The sequence below is a fragment of the Mobula hypostoma genome, chromosome 5 (genome assembly GCF_963921235.1).
Source record: "Mobula hypostoma chromosome 5, sMobHyp1.1, whole genome shotgun sequence".
Lineage (NCBI taxonomy): Eukaryota > Metazoa > Chordata > Chondrichthyes > Myliobatiformes > Myliobatidae > Mobula > Mobula hypostoma.
In genome coordinates, this window is record NC_086101.1 from 135,901,309 (window position 1) to 135,920,870 (window position 19,562).

The 19,562-nt window shown below is 39.6% G+C and overlaps 1 protein-coding gene across 1 annotated transcript in view; it reads left to right on the forward strand.

Annotated features, from left to right (window-relative positions):
• The window catches only part of LOC134347004 (protein shortage in chiasmata 1 ortholog), a 145,606-nt gene that overhangs the window by 83,613 nt on the left and 42,431 nt on the right, over window positions 1-19,562 (forward strand). The window contains exons 22-24 of the mRNA XM_063048979.1: window positions 1,649-1,760; window positions 10,846-10,967; window positions 12,622-12,715. Of these exons, the coding sequence (XP_062905049.1) occupies window positions 1,649-1,760; window positions 10,846-10,967; window positions 12,622-12,715 (328 nt within the window). The remainder of the gene's footprint in view (window positions 1-1,648; window positions 1,761-10,845; window positions 10,968-12,621; window positions 12,716-19,562) is intronic.

The following is a 19,562-nucleotide window of genomic DNA, read 5'->3' on the forward strand; positions in this document are numbered from 1 at the left end:
TAAGTTACTTCTGCTTAAACAAGGTCCATATCCCTATATTCTCTGCATTTTCAGGTGCCTATTTAAGAGTACCATCACTCCTGGCAAATACAATAGAGGCATTTATGGTGAAGGCAGTGCATTTTAGGCATCCATCTCTTTGTGTAAATAAATTTGTCCCACACAACTCGTTTGACCTTAAATGCATGTCCTCTAGTATTATATATACCCTTATTTCCACTCAATCTTTTCTTTCTCTTTTGAAAATATCTATTCTGTGTCACAGAAAGGCCTTGAAATATTTGCCTCTGCATCTTGATTAATGAATGCCTTAACCTGATCTACCAGTTCACTTTAACTAGTTATGCTTTCATGCCCTCATAATAGTCTTTAACTTTTAGCCCCATTCTTCCCACCCTTTATCCAAAGGCCAGCCAGCAGCTTACTACAAGACCTGTTCAGTAGTTATGGGAAATGCTGTAATTTCTAGCTGTCATTTCTTTGTAATTCCTCAAAAAAACACATGCAACAAGATCTGGACAACACTCGGGTACAGGCTGGTAAATGGCAAGTATCATTCGTGCAACAGAAGTTCTGGTGAATTACTACTAACAAGAGACATTCTGACCATTTTCCCTTGTCGCATTTTTTTAAATTGCTAAATCCCTCATCAGTGCCATCCTTGTGAGCCATATTAAACATAAACTCAAAGTATCCGGTTACAAGAACTGGTTTTGTGGCTGCAGATCTCAGCAAGTAATTTACCTCCTGACATTGCAAAGTCTACAAAGCGCATCATGATTATAAGTCAAACAACTCTTGGTCAGCATCTTCTAGAATCGACACAGTCTGCTTGAATAGCACTTTTTTCCAAACAGCTAACCTCCTATAGAGTGCATTGTGGTTGTTCGCCTACATACTCTGACTGCACCTTACAAAGCTATACCTCTCCAACCAAGAAGGCCAAGGACCGCAGACACAAGGGAACACCATCACCTGTAGATTCTCTCCAGTTGCACACAATCCTGATTTAGCAATCTCTTGCCTGGTTGAAATCCTACAACTGCCAACTGTTAATAGAAACATATATCTAGATTTCAGTGTTGTGGTGATTAAGGAAAGATAAGTTCAAATAATTAATGAGCAAACAATCTGTAGTCAGAATTATTTGATCTCTTTCCAATGCCAAGAAGTTCACTGAGCAGAAGTGCAGATTTCATGATGTAGTTCATGTTGCATCTCCCTGTCTACAGTGTGGAAGAACATTAGTTCAACTAGAATATGGTAAATCTTTGTTAACGTCTCTTGCTTAAAACTATCAACTTTGCTATTGTATTGATAAATCCCCAACGTAATAATTTACAGCTTTGTGCTTGTATTTTTTTCAAATACACAATAACTTCACAAATTTAATTATTTTCTATTTTAATAGAAATAAGAAACAGTGCCTGTTTAGTTTTATTTTTGAATAATGAAAAAGGTTAGTTATTTATTTGTTTTATCTGTAATTGATAGCTACAGGCTATAAATAGGCAGTGCCATACAATTCACAAATGAAAATTTAACATGCTTTGTATCTTGAACAGTAGTTAATAGTTACAATGGTTACTTGAAATATAACCTGGATTGATGAATCTAACTGTATTACTGATATTATTTGACATTACAGGTACAATATCACTCTTTTGGAGAGAACCACTAATGAAACGTTACGCTTATGTGGGGGAACTGATCACTATGCTGTTATAACCGTGGATGAACGCACAGCAATAATATTGCAGGTATGAAAAATTGGTATTGTTAGTAAATACGAATTGTAGAATTTTAGAACACAATGTTCTCTTTAGCTTGATCACCTGAGGTGTTGATTTTTGTGGTCTAGCGGCTATAATTCAGATCGGCAGGCAGTGTAAAGTCCTAGAAAAGCAAAAATCCAGTAGAATGGGAGAGTTATTTCAAAAAACAAACAAAACACTATATGAATAGATGCATGTAGAAAAGTCATAGTCAGTCATATAGCCTGAAAACAGGCAGTTTGGCCCATTGAGTCAGTTGCAACCATTTACACTAACCTCCCCATATTCCACTCAACTGTCCACAGACTCCAGCACTCACACATTAGGCTCAATTTACATTGGGTAATTAGCCTAGGAACCCTCATTTCTTGGAATGTTGCGGGAAAACCTGAAAAAATATACAGCAGTGCTAGAAAGTTTGTGGACCCTGTAGAATTTTCTTTCTCTACATAAATGGGATTCCATCGTAAGGGGGATGGACAAGAGATTTTGCGAGCCGGACAAGGATGCCCGGATGGTGTGTTGCCTCCCTGGTGCCCAGGTACGGAATGTTTCAAATCGAGTCCAGAGTATTCTGAAGAGAGTGGGCGAGCAGCTGGAAGTCTTGGTACATGTTGGTACCAATGACATAGACAGAAAAAGAGAGGAGGTCCTGAAGAAAGATTACTGGGAGCTAGGAAGAAAATTGAAAAGCCAGACCTCCAGAGTAATAATATCAGGATTGCTGCCTGAGCTGTGCGCTAATGATGGTAAGAATAGCAGAATTAAGCAGATGAATGTGTGGCTAAGTAATTGGTGCAGGGGGGCAGGGTTTCAAATTCTTGAATCATTGGGATCTACTTTGGGGAAGGTATGATTCGTACAAAAAAGATGGATTACACCTGAACTCAAAAGGTACTAATATCCTGGCGGGATTGTTTAATATAGCTGTTAGGGAGGGTTTAAACTAAGTTGGCAAGGGGAAGGAAACCAAGGTGTTAGGGTTGAGGAAGAGGAAAATGGAAATAAGTCAAAAATACTGTGCAGCAAAGATGGCAAGAAGGACAGGCCGGTGAATATACAGGATAATTTGCTGCAAAATAGAAATATAGCAAAATCGGCAACAGATACTGATCTAAATGTATTGTACTTAAATGCACGCAGCATTAGAAATAAAGTGGATGACCTTGCTGCACAGCTGCAGGTTAAAAGATATGATACTGGGCCATCACCGAGTCATGGCTAAATGATGGATGTGATTGGGAGCTGAATATCCAAGGATACACAGTGTATAGGAAAGGTAGGAAGGTAGGTAAAGGGGGTGGCGTGGCCCTGATGGTAAGTAACGATATCAAATCAATAGAAGAGACATAGAATCAGAAGAGGTAGAATCCTGATGGGTAGAATTAAGAAATGGCAAGGGTAAAAAGACACTAATAGCAGTTATATACAGGCCTCCAAACAGCAGCCGGGATGTGGACTACAAGTTGCAGCTGGAAATAGAAAAAGCATGTCGGAAGGAAAATGTCAAGATAATTATAGGGGATTTTAATATGAAAGTGGATTGGGAAAGTCAGGAAGGTAATGGATCTCAGGAGAGGGAGTTTGTAGAATGCCTACAGGATGGCTTTTTGGAGCAGCTTGTCGAGAAGCCCACCAGAGGACTGGCTGTTTTGGATTGGGTGCTGTGTAAGGAACCTGAGGCGATTAGGGAGCTGGAGGTAAAGGAACCCCTTGGAAGTAGTGATCATAATATGATTGAGTTCAGTTTCAAATTTGAAAAGGAGAAGCTGGTATCGGGAACAGGGGAAATTACAGTGGAACAGGAGAAATTACAGTGGTATGAGAGAGGAACTGGCCCAAGTCGATGGAAAAGTAAGCTAAATGGAGGGACGGCAGAGCAGAATTGGATGAAATTCCTACAAGAAATAAGGAAAATGCAGGAAAAATATGTTCCAAGTAAAAAGAAAATCATGAGTGGAAAAATGGCATAAATGTGGCAAACAAGAGAGGTTAAGGCAAAAATAAAAGCAAAAGGAACGGCGTACAAGGAAGCAAAAATTAGTGGGAAAAATGAGGACTGGAAGACTTCTAAAAACTTACAGAAGGAAACTAAGAAAGTCATTAGGAAAGAAAAGATGAAAGGAAGTTGGCGATTAACATAAAAAAGGATACTAAGAGTTTTTTTAAATATATGAAGAGTAAAAGAGTGACAAGAGTAGATACGGGACCGATTGAAAATGATGCTGGAGAAATTCTAATGGTTAACAAAGAGATGGCAGAGGAACTGAATGAGTATTTTGCATCAGTCTTCACAGTGGAAGACATGAGCAATATACCTGATAGCCAGAGGTATCAGGGAATACAATTAGGTACAGTCAAGATTACTAGAGAGAACGTGCTTGGGAAGCTAAGTGGACTAAGAATAGATAAGTCTCCCGGTCCGGATGAGGTGCACCCAAGGGTTCTGAGGGAGGTGGCTTTGGAGATTGTAGAAGCATTGGAAATGATCTTCCAGGAATCAATAGACTCTGGCATGGTTCCGGAGGACTGGAAGGTCACAAATGTAGTTCCGCTATTTAAGAAAGGAAGGAGGCAGCAAAAAGAAAATTACAGACCTATTAGTCTGACATCGGTAGTTGGAAAGATATTGGAGTCAATCCTCAAGGACGAGGTTATGAAATACCTCGAGGTGCATGACAAGATAGGCCGAAGCCAGCATGGTTTCATGAAGGGAAGATCCTGCCTCACCAACCTATTGGAATTTTTTGAGGTAATCTTGAATAAGATTGACAAGGGAGAGGCTGTGGATGTTGTGTATTTGGATTTTCGAAAGGCCTTCGATAAGGTGCCGCATATGAGGCTGCTTAATGAGATGAGAGCCCATGGAATTATGGGAAAGATATTGGCTGATAGGCAGAAAGCAAAGGGTGGGAATAAAGGGATCCTATTCTGATTGGTTGCCGGTTACTAGTGGTGTTCCGCAGGGGTTGGTATTGGGGCCGCTTCTTTTTACGATGTATATTGATGATTTGAATTATGGATTAAATGTTTTTGTGGCTAAGTTTGCGGATGACACCAAGATAGGTGGAGGAGCAGGAAATGTTGAAGAAACGGAAAGGTTGCAGAGAGACTTAGTCAGTTTAGGAGAGTGGGCAAAGAAATGGCAGATGAGATACAACGTTGACAAATGTACGGTTGTACATTTTGGAAGAAGAAATAATCGGGCAGATTATTATTTAGATGGGGAGAAAATTCAAAAATCGGAAGTGCAAAGGGACTTGGGGGTCCTCGTGCAGGATACCCTAAAGGTTAACCACCAAGTTGGATCGGCAGTAAGGAAAGCAAATGCTATGTTGGCATTCATTTCAAGAGGAATAGTGTATAAGAGTAAGGAGGTGTTGATGAGGCTCTATGGGGCATTACTGAGACCTCATTTGGAATACTGTGTGCAGTTTTGGGCCCCCTATCTTAGAAAGGATGTACTGACGTTGGAGAGAGTTCAGAGAAGATTTACGAGGATGATTCCTGGAATGCAGGGGCTAACATATGAGGAGCGTTGGTCGGCTCTTGGATTGTATTCATTAGAGTATAGAAGAATGAGAGGGGATCTCATAGAAACATTTCGAATGTTGAAAGGGTTGGACAGAGTAGATGTGGAAAGGTTGTTTCCCTTGGTGGGTGAGTCCAGGACAAGAGGCCATAGTCTTAGAATTAGAGGGTACCCAGTTAAAACGGAGATGAGGAGAAATTTTTTTAGCCAGAGTCGTGGATTTGTGGAATTCGTTGCCACGTACAGCTGTGGAGGCCCGATCATTGAGGGTGTTTAAGGAGGCGATCGACAGGTATCTAATTAGCCAGGGTATCAAGGGATATGGGGAAAAAGCTGGAAATTGGAACTAGATGGGTGAATAGTTTAGCTCATGGGGGAGCTGTGGAGCAGACTCGATGGGCCGAATGGCCTAGTTCTGCTCCTTTGGCTTGAGATCTTGTGATGACCTAAAATGTGATCAGATCTTCATGCAAGTCCTAAAACTAGATAAAGAGAACACAATTAAGTAGATGACACAAAAACATTATACTTGTTCATTTATTTGAGAAAAATGATCCAATATTACATGTATTTGTCGGAAAATTTATGTGATCCTTCTACCAAAGCTATTTGGAGTCAGGTGTTCCAATGAATGGGATGAGATTGGAGGTGTGGTTTGTATAAGTGCCCTGCTGTATATTTTAAAAAAAAGGCACACAAAGTCAGGTTACTGACAGAGCTTGCTCTTCTCAAGAAAGATCTATTTATATGCGCTATGCCTCGATCAGAACAGCTTTCAGAGGACCTTAGAAGAATTGTAGAGATGCATAAAGCTAGAAAAGGCTACAAAAACATTTCTAAAGACCTGAGTGTTCATCAGTCCACAGAAAGAGAAATTGTCTACAAATGGCGGAAACTTAGTACCATTGCTGCTCTCCCTAGGATCACAGCAAGAGCACAATATGCAGTGCTGGAGGAGGTGAAAAAGAACCCAAGTGTAACATCAAAAGACCTGCAGAAATCTGTAGAACTTCCTAAAGTCTCTGTTCACGTGTCCATTCTTGTTCAGTGTTTTTCTTATAGTGGTGTTCCTGGAAGGACACCACGGAGGAAACCAGTTCTTTCCAAAAAAAACATTGCTACAGATCTCAAGTTTGCAAAAGACCACCTGGATGTTCTATAACTCTTCAGAGTCAATGTCCTGTGGACAGATGAGACAAAAGTTGAACTTTTTGACAGAAGTGCACACTGCTATGTTTGGAGGGAAAAGGGCATTGCACACCAACACCAAAACCTCATCCCAACTTGTGAAGTATGTTGGAAGAAGCAACATGGTTTGGGGCTGCTTTGCTGCCTCAGTGTTTGGACAGCTTGCAGTCGTTGAGGGAACAATGAATTCAAATTGTATCAAGCCATTTTACAGGAGAATGTCAGGGTAGCAGTCCATCACCAGAAGCTTAATAGGAGTTGGGTAATGCAGCAAGACAATGATCAAAAAGACAATAATGAATCAACAGAATGATTAAAAAGAAGAAAATTTATGTTTTAGAACATAGAATAGTACAACACAGTACAGGCCCTTTGGCCCACAATGTTGTGCCGACCCTTAAACCCTGCCTTAAATTCCTCCATATACCTGTCTAGTAGTCTCTTAAATTTCACTAGTGTATCTGCCTCCACCACTGACTCAGGCAGTGCATTCCACGCACCAACCACTCTCTGAGTAAAAAAACCTTCCTCTAATATTCCCCTTGAACTTCCCACCCCTTACCTTAAAGCCATGTCCTCTTGTACTGAGCAGTGGACCCTGGGAAAGAGGCGCTGGCTGTCCACTCTATCTATTCCTCTTAATATCTTGTACACCTCTATCATGTCTCCTCTCATCCTCCTTCTCTCCAAAGAGTAAAGCCTAGCTCCCTTAATCTCTGATCATAATGCATACTCTCTAAACCAGGCAGCATCCTGGTAAATCTCCTCTGTACCCTTTCCAATGCTTCCACATCCTTCCTATAGTGAGGTGACCAGAACTGGACACAGTACTCCCAAGTGTGGCCGAACCAGAGTTTTATAGAGCTGCATCATTACACCGCGACTCTTAAACTCTATCCCTCGACTTATGGAAGCTAACACTCCATAAGCTTTTTTAACTACCCAATCTACCTGTGAGGCAACTTTCAGGGATCTGTGGACATGTACCCCCAGGTTCCTCTGCTCCTCCACACTACCAAGTATCCTGCCATTTACTTTGTACTCTGCCTTGGAGTTTGTCCTTCCAAAGTGTACCACCTCACACTTCTCCGGGTTGAACTCTATCTGTCACTTCTCAGCCCACTTCTGCATCCTATCAAAGTCTCTCTGCAATCTTCGACAATCCTCTACACTATCCACAACACCACCAACCTTTGTGTCGTCTGCAAACTTGCCAACCCACCCTTCTACTCCCACATCCAGGTCGTTAATAAAAATCACGAAAAGTAGGGGTCCCAGAACCGATCCTTGTGGTACACCACTAGTCACAACCCTCCAATCTGAATGTACTCCCTCCACCAGGACCCTCGCTTTCTGCAGGCAAGCCAATTCTGAATCCACCTGGCCAAACTTCCCTGGTTCCATGCCTTCTGACTTTCTGAATAAGCCTATCATGTGGAACCTTGTCAAATGCCTTACTAAAATCCATATAGATCACATCCACTGCACTATCCTCATCTATATGCCTGGTCACCTCCTCAAAGAACTCTATCAGTCTTGTTAGACACGATCTGCCCTTCACAAAGCCATGCTGAGTGTCCCTGATCAGACCATGATTCTCTAAATGCCCAGAGATCCTATCTCTAAGAATCTTATCCAACAGCTTTCCCACCACAGACGTAAGGCTCACTGGTCTATAATTACCCGGATTATCCCTACTACCCTTTTTGAACAAGGGGACAACATTTGCCTCCCTCCAATCCTCCGGTACCATTCCCGTGGACAACGAGGACATAAAGATCCTAGCCAGAGGCTCAGCAATCTCTTCCCTCGCCTCGTGGAGCAGCCTGGGGAATATTCTGTCAGGCCCTGGGTACTTATCCATCCTAATGCATTTTAACAACTCCAACACCTCCTCTCCCTTAATATCAACATGCTCCAGAACACCAACCTCACTCATATTGTCCTCACTGTCATCAAGTTCCCTTTCATTGGTGAACACCGAAGAGAAGTATTCATTCAGGACCTCGCTCACTTCCACAGCCTCCAGGCACATCTTCTCACCTTTATCTCTATTCGGTCCTATCTTCAGTCCTATCATCCTTTTGTTCTTCATATAATTGAAGAATACCTTAGGGTTTTCCTTTACCCTACTCGCCAAGGCCTTCTCATGCCCCCTTCTTGCTTTCCTCAGCCCCTTCTTACGCTCCTTTCTTGCTACCCTATATTCCTCAATAGACCCCTCTGATCTTTGCTTGGAATGGCTGAGTCGTAGTCCTGACCTTAATCCTATAGAAATATTGTGGAAGGACCTGAATCAAGCAGGTCATGCAGTGAAGTCCACCAACATCCCAGAGTTGAAGCAGTTTTGTAAGGAGGAATGGCCTAAAATTCCTCCAAGCCAATGTGCCGGACTGGTCAACAGTTACTGGAAGCATTTGATTGAAGTTATGGCTGTATAAGGGGAGTCACGCCAGTTACTGAAAAGTTCACATCCTTTTTTTCAACAAATATATGTAATATTGGATCATTTTTCTCAAATAAATGAACAGGTGTAATGTTTTTTGTGTTATTTATTTAATTGGGTTCTCTTTATCTCGTTTTTGGACTTGCATGAAGATCTGATCACATTTTAGGTCATACTTATGCAGAAGGAGAAAATTCTAGGGGTTCACAAACTTTCGAGCACCATTGTATGTAGTCACAAGGAAAATGTACAAATTCCATATGTACTGCAATGGAGATCAGGAAAGAATCTGTATCACTGGCTATGAGGCAGTAGCTGTTCCACTGTTGAAATGCCAAAGTATACAAGACTCCAGTAGGTCATCTGGATTTTCATATAACATAGCACATACAACATTCAGCCTTTCAAGTCTATAGCAGCTCTCAGAGCAATTCCAACATTCCCATTTCTCCACTCGTCTTCCTGTTAGCTCATCATGATATTAAGGTTAACAGTGAAGTATGTGTATCTTGAGAGAGAATTCTTTGGTTTCAGTCAAAACTGCATTAAAAAAATGAAAGTGTTACTATAATGGATGACAGTAGAATGCCAGACCTTTTTAATATTAGCATTCATGTTCGTAGTAAAGAATCAACATAATAACAAAACTAAGATAGTGCATGAATGTTTCAATAAGACTTTTAAAAGATGGTAATAGAGGAAAAAAAACTCTATTTACGATGGACAAATGTACAAGAATTTATAGTTCTCTCTGTTTCAAATACAATAAGCCAGCATTTAGATCCGTAGGCCTCTAGGTTCTGAAATTGTGCTCTCAGGCCAAAAAATGATGAATCTGCCTCCATTACTTATGAAACAAGAGAAGTAGGTTAATTGATCACATGGGGGTCATTGGGTGGTGTGTGCTCCCTGAGTCAGGATGTGTTACCGTGCTGTATCTCTAAATAAAAGTAAGAAATTAAAAAACTGCCAACTTGTTTGATTATTATCTGAGGATAACTGACATCATCTGTTATAGGGACATGGTAACTAAACATTCAAATAAATGTACACTAAAGGATGACAGATTTGCTTAATGTCATGATACCAGAAAATAATCCTGTGCAAGAAGGTATTTAATGAATGTCCTTACAAGAGATACAAAAATAAAACCACAGAGAATTCAAAGTGAAAAGAATTTTCAAGGGTGGCAGAATTTTCTTTCAGATCTTTGATTAATTGGCTGAGTTGGAAGAGGATTATTTCCAAATGACATGCAAGTTAGAAAACAATAACCTGTTAAGATGGGTCTGATATTAGATTCAATAAAATAGGGAAATGTGCTTAATGATGAAACGACAGGAAATGTAGCAGAGCAGTATGATTTGGGAATTCTGATATACAATCAACAAAGATTAGTGTTCAGGCATAAGATGTTATCAAAGAATTTAATACAATATTGACAATATAATGCAGGAAGAAATGCTTTGGTTGTGCAGAATTACTTATTAGAATTCATTCGAAATTCTGCATTTAAACTGGGCACCATTATTCAGGACAGAAAGACAGGATCAAGAAGTAGTAAAATATTAATTTACCAAAACTAATGTAGGGCATAAAGGCTTCAGATATGGGGATTTCAGAAAACTGAAGGTTAATGTAACTGAGGTATCTAAAAATATCAAATGATTTGATAATCTGAATACAAAATCTAGTTTCTCTGTCAAGATAACCTTGGTCAAGGTACATAAAGTTAGAGCGTACCATTCTGAATTAAAATTAGAAAACAATTTTCATTTAAGATGTAATGAATTCTGGAACAAACTATATGTGAATTGCAAAACTTGCCAGATAAATAACATATTTTAGACATTTGCTTTTAAATTAATAATACTTCAAGTCCATTACTTGTTTATATTTATTAGGATATTGAAGAGCTGACTACTGAAAAAGCATCAGACTTTATTGTTCAAAGGCTCACAACTCTGGCACTGCAGTACAGTTGTTGCTGGCTTATTTTCTATCCAAAACAAAGCCTAGACACACAGTGAGTAGAACATTATATTACAATATGTTGCAAATTTAGCAGTTATTATTTTTGGATAAAAGGATTTGTGTATTTTTTGCAACATAGTTGTATTCTACCATAATGAAAATACATGACATCAATTCAGTGTCAGACCTTCTAATACGTATCAGACAATTTCAACTTGTGAGTAAACTGTTATATACTACTTCCTGTACCAAAGAGGATGTGAGAAGTTACTCTCTTACTTTAGAAGTCCTATCATGTCATCTCCCACACTTCTCTTTGCAAAAGTGAAAACACCAGTCTGCACAGTTATTGTTGATAATTATATTCTCTCAGTTTATGTGGCAGCCTAACTTCTCCAACACCTCTATAAAGTGGAAACCAGACTTGTTTAGTGTAAGTGTCGTTTATCAAAGTGCTGTCAAAATTTAATAAAGCCCTTGCTTTATGGTTCCGTCTTTCTAAAAATGGACATCTGCTATTGTATGTCTGGCTTGTAATTTTAAGACTCTCTTAGCTTGTACAACTACTGTTAGTGATTAGTGTATTAATGGCATGAATCCATTTATTCCTCAAATTCTTTTAGATCCTTGACCCGTAATTATACCCTGTATCAAAAAATGTGCTCATACTCATTTAGATAGAAATTCATTTGCAATTATTGCTCATTCTGTATGTATGTTGTAGTCTTCTTGTATTTTGTTATGCTGTTTGCAGATCTGATGCATATTGTCAATACTTTGGGGTCTATCCCACAGTTGGCCACTAGAAGCCCTCAGTGGCTTTTGGTTTTCAAACATTCTAGCCTGGCTATGTTATTTGTATGATAATTGACTACACCTGTGCCTAGTTATTCTGAGTATTTAAGCTATGTGAGTTGTACTGTTCATTGCTCAGTCTTTGAGCAAGTGTTTGATAGGGTGCTCATCTTGTAATCCAGTGCTGTATTCCTTTTGAGTATTGTTTTGCCCTTGCCTTGTATTTTGTATTTTTGACCTTTTTTATTTTAGAACTTCGGATTCAGTCTGTTGTGTCTTGGAATTGTTTGCCTGCTCATTTTTGAGTCCTGATTTTGTTATATCAAACCACTGCCCAGCCTTCTGATTTGGATTATTGTCTTTGTATTGGAACTGTGCTGAAAAAGCAAAATATCCAGTAAAATACCTGTCTGAATATTTATTTTGGCCTCCCGTATGATCTCTGCACTTGGTTTCATTTCTTACTCAGCCTCTTGGGTACAGTGATAGAGTTCTGGACTTCCAGGCCCAAGACCCAGGTCCAAGTCCACACAGGCCTGACACATAAATTTAAACTGCCAGTTAAACAATATAATAAATTGTTTGAAATGTCAACATTTGTGTAAGCAGCAGGGAAATCTTTATTCTCTTCCTGGTGGTATGATTTTTGTACTCATCCATTTCTTTCTCATGCATTGAAAATATGCTCAATGTACACTCATTTCTACATCATTATCTTTATAGGATACTCATAAGAAAGCAAGTAAAAATTGTTTTTAATCAGGTTTTTGCAATAAATTCATGACAAATTACCCATCCAGGAATGAGATTCCATTTGGTAGTTGAGCCTGTTGAAACTATGGTGGTAACTGTTTATTTGATTTTAATTTTTTGAAGTACTTCTGGTAGCCTGTTATTTTCTTTCTTTCCAGGTACTGTTTGAATGAGAACGTTTTTCACAATGTTACCTTGATCTACGCAGCATTAGTACTATTCGTGCTGAAATCTGAGGAAACTGAAATTAAGGTACAACAGTAGATGATGAAGAATTTGCAATAAAATTATTTTTTCTCTAATTGTGCAAGAGAAATTTCCAAAATGGTTCTCCTATTCAACTAGCACAGAAACCTGGATAAATGGGTGTTTATCATGAACGCAAATTTTTCTGGGATTTTAAGAAGCACTTTGAATTAAGTTAATGCTAATATGTTGGGCAAACCCTGTGCAGTTTGGATGGATCAAGCTGCACATTATTATTATAAGCTATTTGAATCCAACAGTATTGTTTGTAGCAATAAATGTAAGTTCAACCAAACAGAGCAATATGCAGTATCTTTAACAGGGTGCATACAGAGTAATAATAGGTCACAATATTTTCCAAGTATATAGATAATCTTTGTTAATTATTTTTGATCTTGACCATCCCCACAACTTGTTAAGGGAGCCCTGTGATTTTCAAAGGCTAGCTCTGTCAATTACTCTCATACTCAGTTAACGTTGATTCATTATGACATAATGTCTTTATGAGGTGGAGAGGGTCAGCAACTTTAAATCCCTCGGTCTTATCATTTCAGAGGATCTGTACTCGGTCCAGCACTTGAGTGCCATTATGAAGAAAACATGGCAGTGCCTCTACTTTGAGAAGTTTGCAAAGATTAGCATGTCATCTAAAACTTTGATAAACTATTACAGATGTGCAATGGAGAGTATATTGTCTGGTTGCCTCACGGCCTAGTGCAGAAACACCAATATCCTTGAATGGAAATGCCAACAAAAAGTGGTGAATGCAGCCCAGTCCATCATGGGTAAAGCCCCCCACCCCCACCATGCCATTGAGTACATCTACATTGAGCATTGTCACAGGAAAGCAACATCCATCATCAAGAATCCTTACCATCAAGGCCATGCTCACTTCTCACTGCAGCCATCAGAAAGAAGGTATAGGAACCTCGATACCCTCACCGGGAGGTTCAGGAAGTAATTACTCCTCAACCATTAGGCTCTTGAACTAGAGGGGTTAACTTCACTCTCCCCATCACTGAACTGTGCCCACAACCTACGGATTCACTTTCAAGACTCTTCATCTCATGTTCTTGATATTTTTTTTAAATTTTTTATTTTTGTATTTGTAATTTGTTGTCTTTTGCACATTGTCCGCCCTGTGAGTACAGTCTATTGATTCTATTGTGTCTTTTGTATTTACTGTGAATGTCCACAGGAAAATGAATCTCAGGATTTTATATGGTGACATATATATGTCTGTCTGTCTGTCTAGGTACCATATCTGATGCGGACTTTGGTGACCGTGGTTTTCCATATAGATCTATCCTACGTTTTTTGGATGACTTCCATTTCCTCGATGTGTAGCCACCTGGCAATGCTTTTGATGTACAAAGAGGTCTTCCTCTAGGTTTACTCCCCTCAATCTTTCCAGAGAGTATGAGTTTTTCTAGTTCATCTTTCTGCATGATATGACTTAGGAATTTGAGTTGTCTTTCCCTTATTGTTTGTATGAGTGATCGAACTGCTTGGGCTCTTCTGAGAACTTCTTCATTTGATGTGTGTATGGTCCATGATATTTTTAACATTCTCCTGTAGAACCATAATTCAGCTGCTTCTAGTCTTTTTTCCATTGCTGGAGAAATGGTCCAGCATTCACTTCCATAAGTCAGAATAGAATAAATGTAGCATAGCACTGCAGTATTCTGTTTTTAGTCTATGTGCTCATCTTTCTGTCTGTTAATATGGTCTTCATTTTTTGGAAAGCTTCTTTCGCCATTGCTATTCTGTATTTGATATCTATGTCGTACCTACCATTACTTGTTATTAGGCTGCTAAGATATTTGAATTTGTTGACTTGTTTGATGTTTGTATTTCCGATCTTGGTCACACATTGTGGGATGTTTGTCTTTCTGGAGATGACCATGCTCTCTGTCTTCTTGGTGTTGATTGAGAGGCCTCTGCAATTACTTTCTGCTGCCACTATACTGAGTAGTTCTTGAAGTTTTGTTTCTGAGTCAGCTATTAGTACCATGTCATCAGCTTAGGTGGCGCTAGTTATATTATGGCCTCCAATTGTGAATCCTTTGATGTCTTTGATACTTCTCAAGATATTTTCACTGTACAAGTTGAATAAGTCTGGCGAAAAGACACAACTTTGCCTGACTCCTCTCATGGTATTCACATACTCACTCACTTCTCCTTCTATTCTGATGGATGCTGCCTGGTCCCAGTATAAGTTTCTTAACAAACGTATATCTTTCCCATCTATATCAAGATCTTGAAGCATTTCCAGAAGATCTTGCTGTCTGACAGTGTCAAAAGCTTTTGTATAGTCAATGAGACATAGGTAGATATCTTTTTGTACCTGGATGGCTCGTTCACAGATCATCCGTAGCATGAAAATTGCATTTCTGGTTCCAGTGTTTTCCACAAAGCTGCATTGTTCTTTACTGATTTCTGGTTTTATACAGCATCTTGCTCTCATCATGATTATTCTGAGAATATTTTGTGGCTCATCGGGCTTATTGTATGATATAACTCACATTCTGTTGCGCCCTCTTTCTTTGGAAGTGTGATGAACACTGACTTACGTAAATCATCCGGTATCTCCCCATGATCATAGATTTAATTTGCTAGTTCTGTTATTTTTTCTATTCCAAAATCTTCTAAGGCCAGTATCATTTCAACAGCGATGTTGTCTGGCCCAGTTGCTCTGTTATGTTTTGTTTTATTTACGGCTGCTCGAATTTCTGATTTTAGAATGCTAGGTCCTTCAAGATTCTTCTTTATGTTCGGTTTTTCTCCTGTTTGGTCTTCAAAAAGTTCTTTTGTATATTCTGTCCATCTGTTTAGGATTTCCTCTTTGTTCATAATTAAGCTGCCATCTTTTGCCTTGATATATCCACTTGCTGAGCAAGGTAATTTCCCCGTTAGTGCTTTAATCTTCTTGTGCATCAACTTTGTTCCAGGGTTATGGGTTTGCAGCATTTCTATCTCTGAGCATTTCTCATTTAGCCATCTGTCTTTAGCTTCTCTGCATTTTCTTTTTATTGTTTTGTAGTTGTTGATAACCCAGTGGTTGTGATCTTTTTGGTTTCTTTAATTTTCTCATCTTTATTTTGATTTTGCAAATGACTGGTATGTGGTCGCTTCCGTAGTCTGCTCCAGGGTAGCTTTTAGATTGAGTTATCGAGTTTTTGAATCTGTTATTGATTATTATGTAGTCAATTTGATTTTTGTTGTTCCCATCTGGGCTTCTCCATGTCCATTTCCTTCTTGGATGTTGTTTAAACCAAGTGCTGGTGATTATCTGATTGTTTGTTTTACACCATGATATAAGCTTTTCTCCTCTTTCATTTCTTTCTCCCAATCCCTGGTCTCCAACAATATGGTCTTCTCTTCCCTCACCAACTTTTGCATTGAAGTGGCCCATGACTATGATGGCTTCTTGTGATTTGCATTCTTCTAGGGAGTGGTAGAAGGCATCAGTTTCTTCCTCAGCTTTCCATTGTGGGTGCATATACCTGGATGATACAGATGTTGTTTTGTTGTCCTTTTAGTTTGATTAGCATCATTCTGCCTGAGATATGCCAGCATCCTAGCAGGCTTTTGGATGTTTCTTTGTCTAAGATGATTGCAACACCCTTTTCATGTTTATCTCCACCAGAGTATATCATCTTGTTGTCGCCTGATTGGAATACTCCCGTGCCTTTCCATCTTATTTCAATTAGGCCTAGGATGCTGACTTCTAGCCTCTTCATTTCTAATTTTACATTTTCTAACTTACCAGTTTAGTGCAGGGTTCTAACCTTCCAAGTGGCAATTCGCAGTCTCTTGTTCTTGCAGACAGTAGTGGTATGACGATCCGGGCTCACCTGTCTGTTTACATGACATCCCGTACCGAGCGAGGTGTCCGCACTATTTGGAAGTGGGCTGCCATTTACGCTGTTGTCTTTTACATTTGTGTATGTATTAACCATGGTTGTACTAGGGATAAAATACAAGAAGTAGCTTCCCCTTGCTTGCTTGCAATGCAGTGTCTTTACAAGACGGGTGACCCTGAACATTGTCCTATTAAAAGGATCATCTGCTCAGTGTCTGAGAAACAGGAACCATTGATTGTGTTACTCACAACTTGCCTTCTGCTTCATCCACCACCTGCATTCTGTGGCTTCACTGTAACCCAAGTAGGGAGGCTAACAGGTGCTACACCTTGCCTGAGGGTAACCTGGAGGTAGCTGTGGTTAATGGTAACCTCATTACCCAAAGCAAATGCTCCACAGCCGGATGTAGTTTATCCTCATACCCAGTAGAGCATATACATGTGCTTTGATAATAAATTTACTTTGAATTTTGTTTATATATTTCCATAGATGCTGCTTGATGTGCTGAGTTCCTCCAGCATTTTGTATGTGTTCCTTTGGATTTCCAGCATCAGCAGAATGTGTTTGTCATTAGGACAGAACATGTTACCGTGCAAAAGAGCCCCAGAGTGAGAAATTCCTTCAAAAACACCAGATGTTAACTTACTATTATGTAGGATCATAAAATGATGCAGCATCAAGACAGCCCTTTTGGCACAATTATCTATGATTATCGTAATGTCTACCTACCTGAATCCCATCTCCCCACATTAGACCCATTTCCCTTTATGCATTTCTTATCTATGTACAGCTGCTTCCAAATGCCTTTTCAACTTTATAATTTAGTCTGCCTCAACCACCTTATCTGGTAGGTCTTTCCAGGTAACCAACACCCTCTATGCAAAGAGCTTCCACCTCAGATCCCCTTTTTCAAAAAAAATATATATAATTCCCCTCTCACCTGTCCTATTTTGCTAGATATTCTAGGGAAAAGGATTCTGACTATCTAATCAATTTATGTCCCTCAGGATTTCATAAACCTCTCTTAAGGTCACACCCCCACCCCCAACTTCCAACTCCTACATTCCAGTGACAATAAACTCATATGATACAATCTCTTATTATAATTACATGCTCCTTTGGCAACATTCCAGTGACTCACTTCTGCATTCTCTCTATTGCTACCATGTCCTTTCTGTTGTGTGACAACCGGATCTGTACACAATTTTCCAAGTGCGGTCTAACCAACGTTTTTTATTGCTGCAACATGATGTCCCAACTCTTGTACTCGCTTCCTCAGTTTACGAAGAGAATTATACCAAATGTGTTCTTCACTGCCCCTTTCATTATCACCACCTTCAGGGAGCTATGGACTTGCACCACAAAGTCCCTCTGAGCATCAGTGTTTGTAAGCTTCTGCCAGAATTTAATTTCCCGAAGACAATTACCTGACACTGTGTGGATTAAACTTGATCTGCCACTGTTTCATCTAACTTTCCAGCTGGTCTATGTCCCATTGTATCCTTAGACAACTGCTTCTCTATCTACGACTCCACCAACTTTCATTATGTCTGTAACTTTAGCAATCAGGCCACCTACATTCTCAACCAAATAATTTAGAGATTGCAAACAACAAAGATCCCTAAAGTGCACCATGTTATAGGCTTCCAGTCAAAGCTCAGCCACCACTATTAACTTTCTGCCTCCTATCACAGTGCCAGTCCTGGAGATTTTGATCGTTAACTTCTAGTTCAGCCTGCCACGCAGGGTCTTGTCAAAAGCCTTTCCTAAGTCCATGTAAACCATATCTACAATGCTGTCTTCATCAATTTTCTTTGTTACCTCCTCAAAAAATGTCATTCAGTTTAATGATGCATGCTCTCCCTTGCACAAAACTGACTCTTCCTATTCAGTCCCTGCCTTTCCAAGTTCAAAATAAGGCCTGCCTCTCAGAATCTTGTCTGAATTTTCCCTATCATTGTTTGTTAGGCTCCCTAGCCTGTAGTTTTCAGGTTTATCCCTACAGCCCTTTTTAATTGAGGGTAACTTTAGTTATCTTCCAGTTTCTGGTACCTCAACCAAGGCGATCGAGGATTGCCCTAGTAATTTTCACCCTTGTTTCCCTTAACAACTTAGGTTGGATCCTATCAGGCCTTGGGGAATCAGCTGCCCTAATATGTGCCAATATTTCTAACATTGCCTCCTACCTGATACATGTGTGATTATCAATGTACCCCTAACTCTCCACATCCTTTTCTCTGGTGAATACCAATGCACTAATTCAGGACCTTGTTCATACTCTGTGACTTCATTCATAGATTACTTTTTTTTTTATGCCCAAGAGACCGACTCTATTTTTAGTTACCTTTTCTGCTTCTAAGGTATTGAAATTGGTTAATTATCATCACATGTACTGAAGTACAGTGAAAGGCGTGTCTTGCATATTCATACGGATCAATTCTTTGCTCTGGGGCTTTGAGGTAGCACAAGGTGAAACAATAATGAATACAGAATTAAGTGTAACAGTTGCAAATGTAATGCAGTAGGTAATAATACAAAGCCATATCAAAGTAGATTGTGAGGTCAAGAGTCCATCTTACACTAGGGAACCATTCGGTGATACTGTAGCAGGCGAGATCCTGTGTTTGAGCCTGATGTATATCCCTTCAGGCTTTTGTATCTCCTGCTTTATGGGAGAGGGTGAAACGAAGATATCTAGTCTGGGTAGGGTCTTTGATTATGCTGCCTGTTTTAACGAAGCAATGGGAAGTGGAGGCAGATTCCCTGAAGGGGAGGCTGGTTTCTGTGATGTGGCTAGGCTGTGTCCACAATGCTCTGCTGTTTCCTGCAGTCATGTGCGTAGCAGTTGCTAAAAGAAAGCCATTATGCATCCAGGTAGGATGCTTTCTATGGTGCATCGATTAAAAATTGGTAAGGGTGGAAGGCCATTCTAGATTTCTTTTGCCTCCCAAGGAAGTAGAGGCATTGGAAAGCTTTCTTGGCCATAG